Source organism: Xenopus laevis, chromosome 8S (assembly GCF_017654675.1).
Source record: "Xenopus laevis strain J_2021 chromosome 8S, Xenopus_laevis_v10.1, whole genome shotgun sequence".
NCBI classification, from domain to species: Eukaryota; Metazoa; Chordata; class Amphibia; order Anura; family Pipidae; genus Xenopus; species Xenopus laevis.
In genome coordinates this window covers 58,692,792-58,714,591 of record NC_054386.1, presented here as the reverse complement: position 1 = coordinate 58,714,591, position 21,800 = coordinate 58,692,792, and the positions used below count along the sequence as shown (strand labels likewise).

The 21,800-nt window shown below is 38.2% G+C and overlaps 1 protein-coding gene across 3 annotated transcripts in view; it reads right to left on the bottom strand.

Annotated features, from left to right (window-relative positions):
• Positions 1-3,445: 3,445 nt before the first annotated feature.
• Positions 3,446-21,800, bottom strand: part of pak3.S (p21 protein (Cdc42/Rac)-activated kinase 3 S homeolog) — a 128,766-nt gene continuing 110,411 nt past the window's right edge. For all 3 annotated transcript variants that reach the window (XM_041575246.1, XM_041575245.1, XM_018232975.2), the window contains 10 exons: positions 19,924-20,055; positions 18,937-19,117; positions 18,669-18,732; positions 14,955-15,003; positions 12,557-12,669; positions 11,716-11,833; positions 8,806-8,905; positions 8,364-8,560; positions 7,805-7,942; positions 3,446-4,589 (listed from right to left, as the gene is read on the bottom strand). In XM_041575246.1, the coding sequence (XP_041431180.1) occupies positions 4,500-4,589; positions 7,805-7,942; positions 8,364-8,560; positions 8,806-8,905; positions 11,716-11,833; positions 12,557-12,669; positions 14,955-15,003; positions 18,669-18,732; positions 18,937-19,117; positions 19,924-20,055 (1,182 nt within the window). In that variant the 3' untranslated portion in view covers positions 3,446-4,499. The remainder of the gene's footprint in view (positions 4,590-7,804; positions 7,943-8,363; positions 8,561-8,805; positions 8,906-11,715; positions 11,834-12,556; positions 12,670-14,954; positions 15,004-18,668; positions 18,733-18,936; positions 19,118-19,923; positions 20,056-21,800) is intronic.

Here is a 21,800-nt window from a genome sequence, read left to right as displayed (position 1 = left end):
GCCACTACCACAATGGAATGCACATACTAGACATATTTTGTATTCTCTCCCCTTGCAGACCTGTTCACAGTTATGGCAGACAATTCCTTGGTATTGGTTGGCCAAGCTGTATTAAAGTGAGAGCGATAGACTGAAAAAAATTTTGGTGGAGAATAGAACAAAAAAAAAAACCACAGTGATCTCAACATCTGAAAGCCCTGCAACAGGAGTATCATTCTCCAGTCTGCCCTTTCTGTTTTAATTAGGTAAGTACAAATGGTCAAAGGGTTAGTGTGCCTTTAAACACTGTTGCCCATTTACTCCTTGGTAGTTCACTTGAAGAAAACTGGAATTTGAAAAAGTTTGCTGCTGAATATTTAGTTGGAACAGCCCAAAAATGTTTCAAAAACTTGAACATAATTCATGAAAACATACCTGCACAAAATCTCGTTCAATTCAACCTGGGAAGCGTAAGAGAACAGTTGATGCTAAGATTACACTGCTGATTTTTGACTGGTGGATCTCCCCATACAATTGTCAGGTTAAATAAATGTTTTTAACTAGAGCCAGAGTGTGGGCAAAAGCTAGCAATGATCACTGGCACGCCAGCATTCATTCAGTAGCAGGCAAGGGAACACCATTAGCACTATTCCTAAGCAAACTGCAGTAAGAGAATCCCTCTGGATATAGTTACGAATACAGTATGTATCTGCAGCGTTTAATCACAGTTTAGCCCCAGACTTAGCCATAAGCTAACGGAAATTCCAAGGAAACATTATTTCTCCTTACAAAACAGTCACCAACGCCTTAGGCTTTGGTACGAGGGCAAACTACCCACCAGTTTTGAATGCCATTAAATATTTATTTCAATGCAATTAATGCAAAAAAACAATAGATTGAACTTGGTGGTCTTTTACTCGCAGCAGCTTCAGAAATATGTACTTTTCTGTGTTTTTATGCCAATTTTTTTTGGTATAAAATTGCTCTTTTGCTAGGGCAATGGTAATCCATAAGTAGATTGTGATCCACCAGAAGATCTTGAGCTGGTAAACTGAAGATCTCAGCAGCAGCAGCAGACCATTAGTCTGTAATAGATCCACATATATGCATGCACCTTATATTTTGTGACATTGTATCAGCAGTGGAGGTGGTGCTCTTGATATAGTTCCAATTTAGGGGGTCTACTTGTTGGTCTTCTAATTGCATTCAACAGGAATCACCTAGCAGTGGCTTCAGGTATTTTATTGACAATTTTCGTTTTTCTCATGTGCTAAAGCCAAAGGGTTGGGTAACCGTTAACCCTCTATAAACCTTTCTACTACTAACCTCAAGCATCTGACTGAAAGTCAGTGACAGGGTTATTGCTTGCCACCCTACTTTAAAACCTCTCACAATTAGAATTTACAAATATCTTTCTGCGCAGCACAAATTTTAGTCTGAAATACAATTATGACAAAATTTACAGTTTTATGTAAACTAATTTATTTTGTTTTAATGTAAGATGAAACAGGGCTGTGACGTTTTCAGCTACTATCATTCTTTTAAAAACAACCATGGTTTTTATAGTAATAAGTCAATTTAACTGCACTTGCTGTATTTCCTTTTTTCTTTAAGACGTTATGCTAGTCATCTGGCGGACTCTCTGAATTCAGGATGTTCAGAACATTCTGAATTGAGAAATCCAGTTGGATGACTAGCGAATAATCTTCAAGGAAAAAGAAATTACAGCAAGTCCAATTAAATTGACTTATTACTATGACTATATCATGACCTGGCTGAATGAGAACGTTCACAGGCAACCATAGTTTAAGTTGCAGTATTAACATATCTACCATTTGGAGTGGTGGGAATACGACTGTTAGGCAGAACACTTCTGTGACCTAACAATGTGTTAAAATGAAAGCTAGGATAATGAAGCAGAAATAGCCTACTGTCAAGTGAAAAAGTGGGAAATTAATCAAGCCAGCAAAGACTTAAAAAAATTCTTTACACATTATACATTGTTATTTAGGCACAAATGAAAACTTTGACGATAGCGTACCTTTGACAGAAGGAACCAGAAGAACTATAGCCACTGACTGCCAATCTAGTCCTGGTGCAAAATGATTGGAAGTAGCGCTCAGTAACAGCAAGAGGGCTACATGTTTCATTCACATTCTTCTCTAAAGGGGCACGTGATGTGCAAACCCCTAGTTTCAGCTGACTTTAAGCCAAAGACGTAATGAGGTAAACCTATTATTAGATCTCCAATGACTTTTTGATTTTGATTAAAAAAAAATTGTACTTCATCACAGCTGGTATCGTTTGCTAACAAGAATTCACCAGTTTAAAATCAACAGTGAGACTTGATGTGCACTGCTGATATACCTGAGGTGCAAGTGTTGCGAGACTATATGATTCCAAAGCAGAACATGCAGGTTCAGATCTTCAGAATAGGAAACCAGATATAAGAATATATTATTGAACTTTTTTTTTAGGGGGGGGATGTTGTGTGAAATAAATATGTACACGTTGTTACTCTGTAAGTAAAACTCTTAGAAGGTTTAACTTTATATAAACACAAAGCCTCCTGAAAATTGTCAGAAAACTGTAGCAGATTTTAAAATGTTAATGCTAAATATAATCTTACAGGTATACTGGCAAGTTTAAACTAACACTATTTTATAATGTACATATCCTTTCCTTTCTTACTACAATGTTGGGCCAATGACAACTTCCAGTTTCCTCTTCTGGTGAAGGCAATCATGGATGGAAGAGTGGTTGTTTTCCCTCAAAAAAGTGTCATGCCCAGAACATGGGATCTGAGGCACTGCTCAAACTTGTCAGTATTAATTAAATTTGATAGCACAGGTATAGGATCCGTTAAACGGAAACCAGTTATCCAGAAAGCTCAGAATTACAGGAAGATTGTCTCCTATGGACTCCATTTTATCTAAAAAATATTTACTTTTCTCTGTAATAATAAAACAGTCCAAACAAAGATATAATTAATCCTTATTGGAAGAAAAATCAGCCTATTCGGTTTATTTAATGTTTACATAATTTTCTAGTAAACTTAGGTATGAAGATCTAAATTACAGAAAGATCTGTTATCTGCAAAACCCCAGGTCCCGAGCATTCTGGATAACGGGTCCCATACCTGTGCAGGGATTAATATAATACATTAGTAATAGATTGTGGTATAGAGGAAAGATGGGCATAAATAAAGGTAGAAGGATGAGCAGGTTGGTTGTGTGGGTCATATTATCGGAAGCAACCGACACAGTGTATGTGTGCTAATTATCTTAATGAAGAACAGGAAACAAATTCTATTTAAATATTTCAGTAATTAAAAAATGAATAGGCAAATAGACAGGGAGAGGAATTCTGAATATAATGCAGTTAAGCCCATCAGTGGTGTGTTTGGTTAAGGAGGTATGAACATATGACCCCAACTGACCTAAGAGTGCAACTCATGTCTTAAAAGAAAACAAAAGTGGTTGTCGGTTGTACCCCACATAATCCACAAATGCCCCTCCATAAAATATGTATGACTCGTGGGGGGGGGTAACCAATCTTGGCGAAAGGCACAACTCATGTTTCCCACAGAAAACAAAAGAAGGTAAAAAAAGACACATGCATCTGCTGGAAACGTATTAAAGAAGCCTTAATGAGTATACATAGAGGTCCTAATGGAATAAATCACTTCAGTTTCCTATATTCTGGAGAAAAAGCCATAGAGCCCCCTAAAGTACAAGACAACATTAAGAGAAGGTGTGTTTTAGATGTGCGTACCGTTATAAAAGCAAATTAAATAAATACCTAGCTAGAGCCCTTCCTTCGCCATACCGTATCTGTAACTTTACTTTGTGCCATAGATTCAGGCTGCTGACCTTGTCACTGCCAGGAAAGCAAAGCATAATGTTCCAGGTTAGTTCAGCAACAGATGGCCCACTACCATTCCAACTGCATTACTTGCTCTGTTCTTAAAGCTGGACCATCTTCTCAACAAATTCACCTTAATACCCCTAAAGAATGGTTGTGTTTACATGCAGATCTTAATTAAATTAATGAATGTAAACAGACCCTGTGCTGAAACAGACAACAGACTGCAGACTAGAATTAAAACAGGCAGCCTATATGGACCTTCTGGAGCCTGTTACGGTGGTGCATGTTGAAAATGCAGTAGTACCCTTTAAGTTTTTTCTTTTAATACAAAGCAAACAAGATACCAGAAAATGAACTGTCTGTTATGAAAGTAGTCAGTCCAAGGTGAGTTTCTGCACAGAATTAGGGTGCGAGTTTACAGCACCAGTTTCCAACACCCCCAAAATTTGCAGATCTGGCCCTACATAAAAAAAGAAAAAACGGAGTTTATGGGATCCAAGGGCAGGAAGAAGACACAAGTGCCTTGTAGCGAGCTGCATCTCCAAGTGTTGGAAGTCCAGTTAATCAGCTCTGATCCTGCTGCATGAAGAGATGAGGTTTTACTGAGTCTGACGAGTTCTTCTGTGGGGTGATACAGCCAGTGGACGGCACTGCTAGCGGCTGCTATTTTTAATGGCTTCCTTTGCTGCTATGATCAGTGGGGTCAGGCTAGACAGCGGCTTGGCTAGTTTTAGAAATGGATGCTGTAACAATGAAAGAAAATACTTTTAGCTCCCATATGAACAATTCATACCCATCCCATATATGTCATGTGACATTCTTTATATCCTAAGATGGATATATAGGAATTGCACACTGTAGACTGTTTCATACAAGGCATGAATGGTACAATATTGTTCCTATGAATATTAATTGGTAGTAGTCTACAACTAAAAGCTGCCTCCATAGCTTCTCTACTATTTTATCCAGTTTCACCTTAAAATGAACTAGATGTTTGCAGGTACACTATGCTCAATACTCAAAAGCACTCCCAACCTCTCCCCAAATATTAATTTTGGTGCTTAGTACTGGGGGGGGGGGTGTATCTGTTGCACAAAGAACATGTTTGTAATGCTATATACTGTAAAAGTAATTTTGATGATGGATTTTGCTGCATTGTTAGCCATATACTACAAGCATATAGTTGGTACTTTGATCATATAAAAGTGGAGTTACAATGGCACACCAGAGCCCACTTTTTCAGAGGGGCCTGGTGCTCACCTACCTGGCCCTCCCATGTTCCCTGCTCCAGGCCACACGTGCAAAGTAGGTAAGACAAAGGCTGGGAAGGAGGGATTTCTTAAAGCTGTAGAGGAAGTAGACCCCATGGTCTGGGGCCCCTTGAATGTGGGGTCTGCTTCCTCTATAGTTACGCCTCTAGCGGAGTTACTGTAGTGGAAGAACACCCTGTTACTCCTTGGGGGGGGGGGAGGACAAAGAAAGATTGCACAGAAAAAGAAACATACTCCTCAATATATTAGCCTGGATATTCCTGTCTGTTATGCAACGACTTAAGTGGTCACATTGTCTCTAAGACAATGCAGTAGCATCACAAAATTAACTGAAGTACGTTTCTGAGCACTTCTGCAATTTACATTAATTTTTATAGGGGATTCTGAGTTATTTTCATTTTTTATGCATTCTTATAGCAGGCTTTTTGCTCAGTTGAGAGTCAGCAACTGAACTAAATCCAGGAAGTCCATTATAGAGTAGTCATTGACACTCTGGGCCTTCAAAAGCAGGTTAAAGCTGCTTTAAAGCTTTCAGTCTGTATGTTAATGATAGCTATGGAGACTTGCCGGGTAAACCATCTTCTATTTGAACAGTTCCATAACCAATTGGAGCCGCTGATATGTGCTAATAAGTTTTGCGTGCAGTGCCGCAGTGCTGTGAGGAAAGGCTCAGATCATTTTGCCTTGTGTCAGCTCATTTTTCACAGTAACCACATGAGAGAATTGCAAGTGATTTTGTGCGATGCTTCTCAGGCACAGATATAGATTTACAAAGTCATGACAGCAATTTCCACACATCTATCTGCCTGATGACAAGACGCAGACAGTCTTCCCTGATAACTGGGACAGATAAACGGCTTTCCTTGCTCTTTTCACTTGACTTTTCTACATACACAGCATAATGGAGGTGCTTTATGTATTTTGCAAGGGACTCTTTGCTTTTAGTATCTGATATTCATAAGAATAAAATGAAGATTACAGAGAAGTACTGATCAACCTGCAGTCTCCCACATACTGTTAAATTGTCTATGGGATACAGGGAGATGAACATGCCTGTTGGTATAATGATTCAACGTTAAAGGGGAAGTTTTGTTTTTATTGTGTGTGTTCTTATTCTGTCTACTTCCAGCTTCCTATTCTGTCTATCTGTCTATTTCCAGTCTATGCTAAATGCAATCTGGTTTTTGGGGGCAACAAATAACAGATGGATTCATTTTTTTCTTTTACTTATGGATATTGGAAATGCTTATGTTTCAATTCAGGCCCTTTCCTATTCTGACATCCAAAGTGCTGCTAGGGCAATTAAGCTCTTTCAACCAGACAGCAGTCCAACAGAATAACTGCATATTGAATACTGCTTTCAACATCCCACTAAACATTAATTTCAAGCTGAACTCAGCAACATTTATTACAAACAGAATATAATGTTTTAGGGCTAATGCCACATGTGGTATTATTATTTTTTAAAAATCCCCTCTGCAGCAAAATTATTAAATTGCACTAAATAGCATTGGGCCACATGGCAAGCACCTCCATTTCAGATGGACTTAAAACACCAAAATGCAGGACATTGCATTTTATTTGGTTCTGGCTGAAAAACACCATTACCTTTCCTTGATTATTGATGGCATTGCAAACACCATTGTAACCACATACACTGCGATTTCAAGACGGCACCAGCAGTTCTCATGAGACTATCGCAATATGGAAAAGTTTAAAAAAAAAATCCTGCCCTAAATCAGCTCTAATTGAAATTTAAAGTTTAATGTTCCTGTCTCTGGTGTTTGAGTCCAGCAGTTCAATGATCCAGGTGCAGATTCTGAACAGTTACAATTTGCTACATTTAGTTGATACATTTCTCAATAGCATCTCTAGAATATTAGCAATTATTGTATCAGTTCTAACAGCTGCCTTTAATGAAACTGGATGGAAATGGATTCTGCTCAGCAGAGCCAAAATAAATAAATATATTGATTTAGAACAGTTTAGTCAGTCAGGGGCAGTTGCTGACTCCCTCTCAGAGCTGCTTTAGAAAGACATAAGGTGAAAAAAGAAACTTTACACTTCAATATTAGAAAAACAGCCACCTATAGAAAATAGAACTGAAAATTTTAGGTAAACTGAAACAATGCAGCATATAAACTTCACATGTGCCATTAGGCTACTAAATCTATTTTAAAAATTTCCTTTATTATTTTATCTTTTAGTTTTTTAGATATTCTTTGTTTGCTCAGCTATGTTGTTTGACAGCTGGACATTCCATATCATCATCAGCTGGTTAGATCAGGAAAATCAAATAATATATGCTTGCAAGATTGACAATTATATATCAAACTGATTTTGTTATTACCTACTGTACTAATGCTCAACAAACCCTGGTATCACTATGCTCCTAGACAGAATACCTATTATTCCAGCAGTATATCCTAGGGGCGATCCTTGTCCCTGTACTGCCTGTGGTGGCTTGCTGCTGCCGCCCCACCCCCTGCTCACTGACCTGCCAAATTTTTGGTTTAAAAACTGTCAATTTGGCTTTTTTTTTTACCAGGAGCTGCATTATTACCGCCCCTCAACTTGCCTCATTGGCGCAGTGCCCCTGAGTATATTATGATACATTAGCATACCCCATTCTGACACCTACTGTATTACAATAAATCTTCATTGTCCACAAAGAAAAATGGTCTGACCTGTAAAAGCTCCTTAGCAGAGCCTCTCCTGTCCACATCCATCTCTAAACATCGGTTAAGAAAATCTCGAAATATGGCCGACAGTCTTTCTGGGTTCTGCAGTTCAGGGGTGCCATTTGTGGCTATCAGATACAATGCCTGTATTACAGTGAAAGAGAGGAAAGAATATTATCATCACAGACATTACAACAACTTCCATATTGAGAAAGTAATATCCAACTATATACATTCTTAAACCCAGCACCATTGATGTGGCCTGTCTGTATTTTTGAGATGGGATAACATTCAGATTCTAACATGGAAAAAACAAAAAAAAGTCAGGTTTTTGTCTAGTGCAAGGCAAAGAAAGAGCCAATATGTTTCTCCCATTTGACAAGCTAATGATCCTGGGAATTTAAGCTCTGATACAAAGGCATAGTTTTGTAATTCTGTTATGTCTTATGCACAAAATTGATTTCAGAAATTTCCACCAGTCGTCAAACCTAGAGTCATTTAACTAGAAGACTCAATACCAATAAAACCAGCAAGTGCCTCTGTGTCTTCAAGGTGCTTGACTTACTCTGAGAGGGTTTTCATTAAGGTAAGGGGGTTCTCCTTCTACCATTTCTATGGCCATGATGCCTAAAGACCAGATGTCCACTTTTGGGCCATAGGCTTTCCTTGTTACTACTTCTGGAGCCATCCAGTAGGGTGTTCCAACCATTGTGCTTCGTTTACTCTGCTCAGGTGTAATCTGAGCACAGAAACCAAAATCAGCTGCAAAAGAAAAAAAATAGTATTACAGTTCATTATTTCTTTTCACCGGTCCAAAGTGGGTCAAAAGAAGTTCATGGTGGATCACAAGGAGGCACAATGAGTACAATTTAAGAAGCCAGTTGTTAGAATTACATTTCGCATTCATCTCTTTAGCGGACATGTGTACACAGCTGACATAATTATTAAATAGTGCAAAGCTTCTATATAATCCATAAGTACCAACTTTGCTTCAGAGGAATACTTACTAAGCTTTACTGATCCATCCATGCCAAGTAGAATGTTGTCACTTTTTATATCTCTATGGATGACCTGGTTTGAATGTAAAAAGTCCAGGGCTTGTAGGCACTGAAACAAAGCAGAGAACTAATTAACTAAAGCCCTTTAGCTATAATATATATATTGAATAAAATACCCACTTTTGTAAAATATAAGGATATTATAAGTCACCGAGGAGCTCCATGACCATATAAAAGCAAGAGGCCAAGGTCACGTGCTTTTATACAGGACATGGAACTCTGAGGTTACTTCTAATATCCTTATATTTTCCAACAAGCGGTACTTTATTTATTATAATACACAAGTTTTAGCGAGTCATGTGACAAAAATGACATCACTACTCAGATATTATTTACAAGATATTCATGGCTTTTGTGTATTATATAGTGAATAATGCACCCCCTACTGTAATTTATAAAGATATTAGAAGTCACCGAAGAGTTACGTGACCATATAAAAGCACGAGGCCGCAGGTGACTTCCAATATCTTCCAATATCTTTATAACTTTCGGTAGGGGGTGCATTATTCATTATAATCTACAGTGTTTCTATGTGCAGCGTTTCAAGGAGTTCTTTGCCTCTGCTCTATATTGGTCTACCCAATGCCACACTTTGTTTCCCTTGTGGTTTTTCATTTAAATATTGTGTCTCCCTGTAGCCCATTTGTAACCTCTGAGGTATTTTTGCGTGATTCTTCTCCTGTGATCTAAGTTTCTGACCATGCCATGTCGCACTCTTATTGCTGTAGGTTAAAGGGTTTGTTCACCTTTAAATTAACTGTTAGTATGATGTAGAGAGTGATATTTTGAGACAATTTGCAATTGGTTTTAATTTTTCATTATTTGTGGTTTTTGTTATTTAGCTTTTTATTCAGCAACTCGTTAGTGCGCAGTTTTAGCAATCTGGTTGCTAGGGTCCAAATTACCCTAGCAACCAGGCACTGATTTGAATAAGAGACAGAAATATGAATAGGAGAGGCCTGAATACAAAGATGAGTAGTAACTTAAGTAACAATAACAATAAATCTATAGCTTAATAGAGAATTTGTTTTTTAGATGGGGTCAGTGACCCCCCCATTTAAAAGCTGGAAGGGGAAATAGGAAAATAATATAAAAACTTTAAAGAATAAATAATGAAGATCAATTGAAAACGTGCTTAGAATTAGTAATTCTATAAAATACTAAAAGTTAATTTTAAGGTGAACCACCCCTTTAGTAAGTGACAGAAGGGTAAAGGCATGAATGGTCGAAGATGCAGGGGGGAGGCCAACAGCAGAGATGAACAGAGAGTGGGAGAGGGAGAGAGAGGAGATTGATGACACACAAGACTGGAGAGGAACCTGGGGGGGAGGGAAAACTGAAGTTTGATACCTGGAAGGTTCGGAGCAGCAGCAGAACAAGAAGTAAGAGTGACAGGGTGTGGGGGGAGGGGCATAGGGAAAAACATGAGATGTGCTCACCAATGGCATGTTTATTTTGACAGTAAATTAACTACGTCTATTATGATGACTAGTTAACAGTTAAATGCTGCAGTTTCCATGACTCTTCTTGGTTTACTTCTGATGGAAAAGAGAACATTTCTAACCTGGTTTCATTTTACACCTTTGCCAACATCTGCATTTTGTTTTAAATCGATTATTTCCTCTACAACAAACTAATACAAAAGGCCAACACGCATCTGTTTTTTGGTGATAATACCAAACCAAGGTGTAATTGGAACAGAATCTGACACAAATGCAGATTAGCTCATAATTTGTCTGCTTCTACGGCATGATAGCGTGGTTGCAGAAGGAGCGGGGAGTGGAACAGCGAGTGACAGGCAGACGGAGCGCAGAAGGATCAGGAGCAAGAGTGACAGGGTGTGGGAGGGGCAGAGTGGCTGACGGAAAGAGAAGGGGGAGCGGAACAGAGAAACAGACGCAGCGAGACTAGACATGGAGGGGGAACACTGAGGGAGCAAGCAGCAGAGGGTGGGAGACAAAAGGAGAAGCTAGAGGTAAGGAAAGGCAGCAAGACCTTAATAGGAGGCGCAAGATATCTCGCAGACTCGCAGGGTGAAGGCGGAAGTGGGGAAGTGAGGCACACAGGCAGGAGGAAAAACTGTAGGGCGAATGCGTCATTGACTACTGCTGACACGTTAAGTTATAAACGGCGCGTTCTGGCGTCAGAACGCGCCGTTTATAAGGATATAATTTACAGTCTGGTCCCATAGGGAAATGACCAGACTGTAGATTATATATATATCTATATATAGGCATTCACAAAGTACCTGCACTCCTTCCTTGTTGGTCGAAAGTGGGTGCTTGGCCCTAATGTGGGCCGAAACGTTGGACACATGAGTGATGTTGAAATAAACCTTTTTTGATTGAAGATTTGGTGTGCTTGTCCACTTTGAACATTATATATATATATATATATATATATATATATATATATATATATATATATATATATATATATATATATATAGAAGAGTGAAGTTACAGATCACCACAGTCCGCTATAGTGAAATTCCGCCACTCTCCATTCATTTCTATGAGATTTTTAAAAGATATTAAAAGAGTGGGTGAAAGTGAAAGTTCATCCTTTGATAAATAAGTCTTTCAAAATCCTATAGAAATAAATGGAGAGTGGCGGAATTTCAGTGAAAGGATGAAATTCTTTCTGAAATTGTTGTATGGAAAATAACCACCAATTTTTTTCATCTATAGCAATTTTAGTGTAAAATTATTACAAATTATCTTTATAGTTCAATATCTATACAATGTTAACTGTAACACCATAAAGTACATTTAAATGAGGTGACAAAGTAGCTTGTGAATACATCTGCTAATGATTTACAATCACAATTTTATGCATAAGCTCTAGCTGGTCACTCACCTCTCGACAGACGGCTGCAATCTGTCCTTCATCCATGCAAGTCTCTGTAACAACATCTGTCAGAGAACCACCAGCCAGGTATTCCATCACTACCCAGAGTTCATCCCCAACCAGATAACTACAGGAATAAAGTCACACCAGATGATCAGACTTGTTTTCAGCAGGGATTCCATTTTAAATATAAAATATTTACATTTGAAATATATGTTTTCCTTGACCTACTGCCAATTTTTTATTGTTCAATAAACATACATAATTTTCATATTTTTTTTTTAAATTCAGTGAATATATTAAATGTCTAAGGGCTCATTCACATAGTAACCTTTACTTTTTTGAGATTTATTATTCTCCAAAGCTCCTGTTGAAGTTATGTAAAAGTTAATGGCAGATGTCCCTTTTACAATTAGAAGATGTTTTTGCCGTCGTGATGTTTCAGGGTTTTGGGCTGTTTGACTTAAGTTTTTGTTTGAAAACTCAAAATATTCAATGTTTTCGGGCGACAATTCTAAAAAAAATTGCATGATTCGAATTGTCACATGATTTTGTCGAGACTTTTCTCATACGGTAAATCATAGTTGAGAGTTCGGTTACAATTTTATTTTAAAAATAATGAGAAAAAAATGGGAGTTTTAAGTAGTACCCCCTATGATGTCCTGCAGCAGAGGAAGCATAAAATATATATTTCTGGTATAAAATCTAAAATGTTTCAGCAATGAGATATAAAATTTATGTATTACCATCATACATTCCTTACACATTAATACAGTAACGCAGCCCACCAAATGTTTTCTTCCACACATAAAACACTAAGCCAGCAATTTGATGACAAAGTTCAACTCACCTGTCTAAATAATTCACAATGTTGGGATTTTTATTTTCCCTCATGACCAAGATCTCGTTAATAATTAATTCTTTTTTGGGCTGCTGTTGCAGGTTCATTTGCTTAATCGCTACCTAAATTAGGAAATGAAAATGTCAGGGATGGGAATAGATACAAATTCATATCAATAAAAAACTTCATGTGAAATTCCAGCAGTGCTTTCAATTTCTTTTACAAAGCCAGGAAGCCTCAGGACAGAAATTATAAGTGCGCAAGAGCCAACAAAATTCTTACAGGTCATGCCTTTTTAATAGGCCATCCATCTTCAAACCACATCCATTCAAAGACTCTTACAAGCATAGTGTAATTTCCTTTCTAATGTGTGTATGCATAAGGGTCCTTGTGTCTATATTATGTATGTATGTATGTATGTATGTATGTATGTATGTATGTATGTATGTATGTATGTATATTTTTATTTGTAAAGCGCTCCTTGAGGGCAAAGCACTGTACAACAAAACAATAAATTAGTAGTAACAAACAAGGGGTCATTGGAATAAAAAGTAACAATAAGTGCATTATTAGCAATACAATTCACATAAATATAAAAAATATAATTACAATATAGATTAAATGCTCAGTGTCAAGGAAACAAAAGGTTAGAGGATTCTACCCCGTAGGGCTTACAGTCTAAATGGGAGGGTAACATACAGACACAATTCAGAGGGGTATTAAGGTGCTGTGGGTTACAGTTTGTTACACTGTTATATAAGTGCCAGTTCAGGTGTTATCCAGGTGCTCCCAGAGGTAGTCTTCGAGTTTTGTTTTAAAAACACTGAAGGAGGATTCTCTCCTGAGAGATTCAGGAATGGCATTCTAAATAAAAGGAGTCGCAAGAGAGAAGGGTTTGATACGGGAAACAGCAGTAGTAGTGAGGGGTACAACCAAGCGGTTGCTCTGAGAGAAGCGGAGGTTTCGGGCAGGAACATATAGAGAGACAAGAGATGAGATGTAGTTACGTGCAGAGGAATGAAGGGCTTTGAAGGTTATAAGGAGGAGTTTATAAGTTATTCTTTGTTTTATAAGAAGCCATGATAAGGACTTCAGCAGCGGAGGGGCCTGTACCCTTTTCGATGAGAGGAGGATAATTCTGGCAGCAGTGTTTATTACAGACCGTAGAGGGGAGAGATGGGAGTTAGGGAGGCCAGTAAGTAGAAGGTTACAGTAATCTAGTCGGGATAGGATGAGAGCATGCATGAGCGCAGATGATAGGTCAAGGAGGAGAAGGATGGAGAAGTGACCTTTGGCTTTGGCAACCTGAAGATCATTTGTAACTCTGCACAAAGCAGTCTCAGTAGAGTGACCAGGCCGGAAACCAGATTGCAGAGGGTCCAACAGATCGTGGGTGTGTAGAAAGTTAGTAATACGGGAGAACACAATACGCTCTAGGAGTTTAGAGGCAAGTGGTAGAAGGGAGACAGGACGGTAATTTGATAGACAGGCTGGGTCAAGCGTGGCCTTTTTAAGAATAGGCTTTACACAGGCCTGTTTGAAAGGAGAAGGGAAGGTTCCAGAAGCTAGAGAAGAATTGAAGATGTGAGTAAGTAGTGGGGTAAGCTCTGTAACACAGTGTTTGAGCAGAGAAGAGGGCATAGGGTCAAGGGGGCAAGTTGTGAGCGGGGAGGATAAAAGAAACTTGGAGACTTCAGACATTGTTACCGGAGGGATGGAATTAAGACATGCAGAAGGGGGCTTAGGAAGGAGGAGCTGGTTTACATTAGTAGAGGTAGGGATCTGATTGCTGATTTCTTTACAAAGACAAAGTAGAGTCCATCCGCAAAGTCCTGAGGAGAGTGTGTCTGGTTGACTGATACTGTTGATGAGGGATGGAGAAGAGTATTGAATAGAAAAAACAGGTGTCGTGGGTTGGATTTGTGATTGTTTATAAGGGTACTGTAGTACTCTTGCTTGGCTTTTGAAAAGGCAGAATTGAGGCAGGACAATAGAAATTTATAGTGAATAAAGTCTGCTTGCGTACGGGATTTCTTCCACATACGTTTAGCAGATCTCGTACAGGAGCGTAAGAATCTGGTTTGTGAATTCAGCCAGGGTCGTGGGTTCAGAGCAAGTGTACGCTTAGGCTGTAAAGGGGCAAATGAGCCAATGGTTGAGGATAGTATGTGATTAAAATGCACAAATGTAGTGTTTGAATGGAAATGATAACCAGTACAAGATATGGCTTTATCCTGGGATCATAGCAACCAGTAGGGAAAAAGAGGACTAAGTCTTTGAAACACTGGGAATTATCGAAGCTTTATACCACACCGAGTGGTAAACCCCAAAACAATGCGGATACACGTAAATGAAAATGTCAAAATCCCAAACAGTATAAGTGGATACAAGCAGAAATGCAGTTTACCTCCTGTCCTGTAGCGATGTCTATTGCTGTGTACACTGTACCTGATGCCCTGGAATTAAACAGTAAAAATGAGAAATCTATGTCTTTCTATGCAAACACAAATAAAATGCCCCAAAGTATATATTGCCTATTCAGTTTTCCTGTGCCCACTTTTCATAGTGCTCAAATGTATTAACCAACACTGTCTGCATACAGAGCAGCAGTATATACAAAGCATTTATGTACACTGTGTAGTTATAGAAATCTAGGTGAATATGTAATGACTTTCACTGTACCATATACACGTCCAGGAGCCCATGTCCCACAGAGAAGTACTAAGATATATAGTATATACCACTGTTCCCTGCTTCTCCGCTTACTCTGACTTAATGTCAGTCCATGTTTTATTCATACAAAACGAAGAGAGCCATAACCTGCTTTTACACACAGTCTACTGTACATGCATTAGGAACAATTCAAAAATAAGTTTAGAAAATCTAACACAAATTTTCGTTTGCAAAATTGCATCACATAAAAGCCACCCCTGACTAGGGATGTCGCGGACTGTTCTGCGGCGAACTTGTTCGCGCGAACATCGGCTGTTCGCGTCCGCCGCAAGTTCGCGAACGTCGCGCGACGTTCGCCAATAGGCGTTCGCGTCAAAATCGTTCGACCATTCGGTCGCTAAAATCGAACGATTTTCGTTCGATTCGAACGAAAATCGTTCGATCGAACGATTAAAATCCTTCGATCGTTCGAATCGAACGATTTCCGGATGTTCGAAGTTCGCGAACTGTTCGCATTTTTTGCCGGTGTTCGCGAACGGCGTTCGCGAACACATTATCGGCGGTTCGCTACATCCCTACCCCTGACCTTAAAACTGCTTTACCCAAAAATATTTACTCTGTTTTATAGTTTATTTTTTCATGTTTGAAACCTTTATGAATAAGCCTGCATTTTGGTTTCAAGAAAAGGGTTAAAAACACATCTACGATAGCTGCAGCTATTTGCTTTATTTTAGAAATTTGTAATTAAAAGACATCTAACCCTCCCAAAAATGCATATATATGTAAAGTGCACACCCATGCATTTAATTTATTTTCCATTTTTAGTGGGACATTGGTTTTGTGAGACTGCCAATAAAAGGCTTTCAGTGCCACCTACATATAGTTAGTTAACTTAGGACTGATGACTCAGCAGCTCTGAAAAATGTGTTGCAAAGCTAAAAGCCAAATATTATCAGTCTAGACACAACTAGAAATAAAAGCACCTGTAAACTGCAGAAATGCTCAGAGAGTCACTTTTCAATAATTCTCTGTATGGGTTTAGGCCCCTATAACCTGCTATAATTTACAGATGTGATTATACTGACATTATTTATTTATAAACTTAGCAGTATTATTATTTTTAAGTATATTTTTTTCAAGTATTCTTAAAGTGCCAGCATAGCCTGCAGCTCTGTAACATAGATATATCACTTTTCATTTTCCAGACCATATAATACATAGCTAAAAGACATATAGAATCAATTACATCAGTCTGGCCTGTCTACCAAAATGTCTGCTAAATGACTGTGAACAATTTCCTATTGTATTTAAAGTTATTCAGGTCTAGACACCTTAAATTAGATCATGCCATAAGCTGCATATCTTCAAGTGGCCACCGTGGGGCTCCACAAGACAAGATGTATAATATCAAATCAATAATGTATTCCACTGCCTTGGAACATACTGCACATGATAAAATGTACAATCTTCATGATCTCATCAATATGGGGCTTATAAAATAGAGTACCGCATTGGTTTCAAGAGGACAATACATTGTCGTCTAAGTATAGGAGATAAAGGTGATGGGGTTACCTGGCCAACGCCTTCACCTGCAGGATAGAAAGTTGCTTTTTTTCTCTGTCTGGCAATGGCATACTGTGCCTGTCTCTTCCAGACATACATTGTATTTGTCAGTAATTATTTCCCTTTAACAGGACCATATATCTGACTTTTGTAGTAGTGTTGATTGTGTGTGTGTCTGTGTGTGAGTTAGTCACAGGCTTTTATTTGTCTATAATATAAAATGCGTAGTCTAACGCCTGAAAATTAATATTTGCTGTTTCTAAATCCCTAAGGTATAGGCTACTTTAAAACGCACAGTCAACACAAACAACATAACACTGCAATAGAGAGCAGAACTAATCTTATTTAGAACCTAAAGTAGATTACTTGACTTGCTCAGACCAACGTAATGAGATATATTGTTTCCTGGGTAATTTTATTTTTTTTTTCCACCACTTTATCATGCAAGGTCTAAATAAAACTTTTTCTTTATTGATTTATCCTACCTACATTAGCTGCAAGGATGTGCACAAATCTCTCTGGATATTTGCATTGTGACACAGAATCTTAGTAGGGCTACAATAAACCTGATACAATACTGCAATCATAGCATCTGAATATGAGGTAGTGCTTGTGTATTAACTCAGGTTACTAAGAATCGTTCTATTGTGCATACAAATAAGTCATGCCTTCATGCTGTACTGGGTAATGAAAAGTAAAGGGGTGGACGTATCATTATATATAGCCTGCAGTTAGCTCATTTGGTAGCATTTAGTGACACTATGTAGTAGTACTATGTACTTGTCTATAATTGTAACACCATTTGGTGGTCCTGTCACTGTAGACTAACACCATTTGGTGGTCCTGTCACTGTAGACTGAGTGTTATTGTTGGTAAATTTTGATCAATCATAGATCAAGTTACTTAGCAAACAATGTTTACTTGCAATTCGTGAAGTTGTGTGCTTTTCTAGGTGCAACACATAAACTGAATCCTAGAAGTATCTCATGGCAGATCTTGTAGGGCTCCCATGCATCCATACACGCCTTGTACAAATTTATCAAAGCAAAATGAACTGGTGCATTGACATAATGTGCAAGTTGCAAGGAGTTGGAAGTACATTTGTGTATAGAATTTACTGTATATGCATAAGATACCTAAAGTCTACTAGAACATCATGTAAACATGCAATAAACCCAATAGGCTGGTTATACTTACAATAAGGATTAAGTATATCTTAGTTGGGAAGTACAAGGTACTGTTTTATTACGACAGAGAAAAAAGAAAATCATTTTTATAAATTTGGATTAAATGGAGGCTATGGCAGACAGCCTATCTGTAATTTGGAGCTTTCTGGATAAAAGATCCTATACCTGTAAAAAGAATGGTAAACAAAATTCCATGTTGGCACCTAAGTCTATCCCTATTAAATACTCAACAAGTTTATATAGATTTCTGCTTTAGGCTTTAAAGTCACCTGTGACCCAAATCTTTCATTCTTCCCTGTATCACACAATACTGGCCCCTCTGTAAAAGCACATACATATATCCCTTTCTTATTACGGACACATACGGAGTGCTATTGCAACACTGTTCAGCCAAATTTCTTCTCTACTTTTTTCCTTACCATGATACACATTCTTAATCATTGTTCTAGCCTACATTTCTATGAACTACAACATTCTTTGCAAGGCAAGAGACCATCCTCCTACAATGTGCAGGAAAGTAATGCTCTTAATTAATAAAAAAATAGCTGTTGCAATGTAAAAATACAGCTCTGACCAACACCCTCTTTATTCCTAGATGAACTTTAAAGAATGTCCTGTTGTATGGTTTCATTCTCTAAGAACTTTCACTATTAAACACATTGGCTTCACTGCTTTGATACAGATCCAGGCACACTCACCCCTGGCCAATCTTTTCAAATCTGGTGTATTTCTTTTTTGGATCCCCCACACTGACAATACTTCCTGTAAAACAAAAAGGAGATTTAATATTTTACCAGCACATTAAAATGAAATATTGAGTGCTGTACCTTGAAAGCTAACAGGGATGCAAAACATATTGGGCAAAACTACTGATATTTTTAAAAGTAAAATTGGAAGAAGAATGGTTACAGTTGCAATATTTATTGATAGAAATCTGTCATTATTGGGCACTTCATCAAAACTTACGTAATTTCTCCAGGATCTCTTCATCTGTCATCTTGGACTTTTTACGTTGCCGGTCAGTATTCCTATACAAAGTGCTCGTGCTTGAGTTTGAATTTTCTGGCTGGGGGGTCACAGGGGAAGTGGGGGCTTCTTTAGCTGGTGCAGTTAATGCAACTGGTTCAATAACAGATCGGGTGTAGATCTGGATATAAAAGGGAAAACCATAGGAGCTAGTTAAGAAAACAACTTTTTATACATTACAAGTCTATAGCCATCTTTTTTCAGAATGTTATGCTGATTTAAATTAACTTTGCTAACCTACATAGGGAGGTTAATGTCTAAATATCCTTACAGTGGAGGTCTTGTGCTTCTTCCCGTTCTATTGAACAGACAGCCTAAAGAACACATGACAGATCATGCTGTGTGGAATTGTACTGTATTTCTGTGCCATGCATCAGTTGTTACTACTGTTATTATAGATATCTTAATAAAAAAAGCAGTTAAAATGTTGTAAACGTAGACTTTTGCTATCAGCAAACTACAGTTTGCTCAACCTCTAGGCTATGTTGCCTCCTAAAAAATTGTACATTTCATAATGCAGAACACGAATTAACATTAGATATATGACCTGGTTAGCTCAGCTGCCAAAAGACAAGAAAGGAAACAAAAACCACTTGAACTAGGTAGAAGAACTTTTGCTTGTATAGGTTACAGAAAAAAATGGTTAGATTAGTCATGACACACTATTATTCTGATTAAGCCATGAAGTAACAGACATTTGGGGCTCATTTATAAAATTTACCAAATTTGCACTTGGGCAGTAACCCACAACAACCAGTCAGTGCATGTAGAACAATGAAAACAAACGTCTGGTTGGTTGCACTGGGATACTACCCAAGTGCAAGTTTGCCCAGTATTTATAAATTAGCACCAATGTATTTTGTGGTTGGTATACTAAGCTTCTCAGTTCTCAAACCCCATATTGTGCACAGTCTGTAAACTGCTCACCGATTTTGTATGCTCAGGGCGAGGGGCAATAACAGGTGGGGGCTCATTGTCATCTTCCTCCTCTTCCTCTTCTTCATCCTCTTCTTCTGAAACTGGAGGTGCCAGAGGAGGTTCAGACGCAGTCTTTGCATTCTGGAGCACATGGGATAACAAGCAGGAGTTCAGGCAGATTGTTATGACTTTGGCAGTGACTGAGCCCACAGTACAGCAAAAACTAATGTAATTTCTACATTTCCAACTGACTCACATATTGCTTCCCAAGCTAATGGACCACCGACTGCTTCACTGCTTTTTGCTTTCCTTCTCTCTGATCTATGCCACAAGGGGTTCCTTATATAAAAGTGTTAGCTTAAAAAACTGCAACATGTGTTTCTAAGCTGCTTTCATCTTTAAATTTCAGTAATAATATAATTTTACACATTTCTGCTAATGTTTTTAATCATTGTTTAGTGGCCTTTCTTACACTTGGAACGCCATGTTACTACAGCTTTACTGGTTATCATTTTGTAGGGTAATTGTGTTTTTTTACTGCTTATTGTCTCACTGCCAAGTATATATTTCCTACTTTCATGTTTTCTCCAAACCCTCCTCAAAGGACTGCGATTAAGTCCATAACTGCCTACGAGGGCATCACAGTTGTTCTAAGCTGAGAGCTTGAACGGTTCCCCTACAATTGGCAGTTTTGAAAATCCAGGTCATCCAAGGGAGAACAGGTTGTTCATACGAGATGCTCCTCTTTACTGATTCTTTTATACATTGATATATTCAGAGAGAATATGTGGTGTAATTGGGCAGAGTCTTTTTATTTCAAATATGAATGTGTGTGAGTGTGTCTCAATGGCATACATATTAACTGTTAATATGCTTTAGACAGAGAAATTTGTCCAGTTAAAACTGCAGCTTAGCTGTCAAACTGGAAAGATGCAACACAAAATAGCTTAAACACACATCACCCTTAATATCAGAATGGTCAGCTGGTTGATGAGAACAAAAAAAAAAAGCTGAGATTTTGAATTTATATTTTTCGTCTCTCTGCACAAATGAGGAACCAGTTAATGAAGGTTTCCTTCTTAATAGTCCCAGTTCATGTTAAGATAAACAAAGGTCCAGGGCCATATAGTATTCATCCCAGGGTACTTAGCGAGCTTAGCTCTGTAATCGGCAAACCTCTTTACTTAATTTTTCAGGATTCATTGAGGTCTGGCATGGTGCAGATAGACTGGCGAATTGCTAATGTGGTGCCACTATTCAAAAAGGGATCCCATTTTCAGTCTCAAAACTATAGGCCAGTTAGTCTGACATCCGTTGTAGGAAAGCTTTTCAAAGGGTTAATAAAGGATAAGATACTGGACTTCATAGCAAATCATAATACTATGAGTTTGTGCCAGCATGGTTTTATGCTTAAAGGGATCCTGTCATCAGAAAACATGTTTTTTTCAAAACACATCAGTTAATAGTGCTACTTCAGCACTGAAATCCATTTCTCAAAAGAACAAACAGATTTTTTTATATTCAATTTTGAAATCTGACATGGGGCTAGACATTTTGTCCCATTTCCCAGCTGCCCCCAGTCATGTGACTTGTGCCTGCACTTTAGGAGAGAAATGCTTTCTGGCAGGCTGCTGTTTTTCCTTCTCAATGTAACTGAATGTGTCTTAGTGGGACATGGGTTTTTACTATTGAGTGTTGTTCTTAGATCTACCAGGCAGCTGTTATCTTGTGTTAGGGAGCTGCTATCTGGTTACCTTCCCATTGTTCTTTTGTTTGGCTGCTGGGGTGAAAAAGGGAGGGGGGTGTTATAAGAGTTATTGTCAATTTCCCAGCTGCCCAAGTCATGTGACTTGTGCTCTGATAAACTTCAATATGTCTAGCCTCAT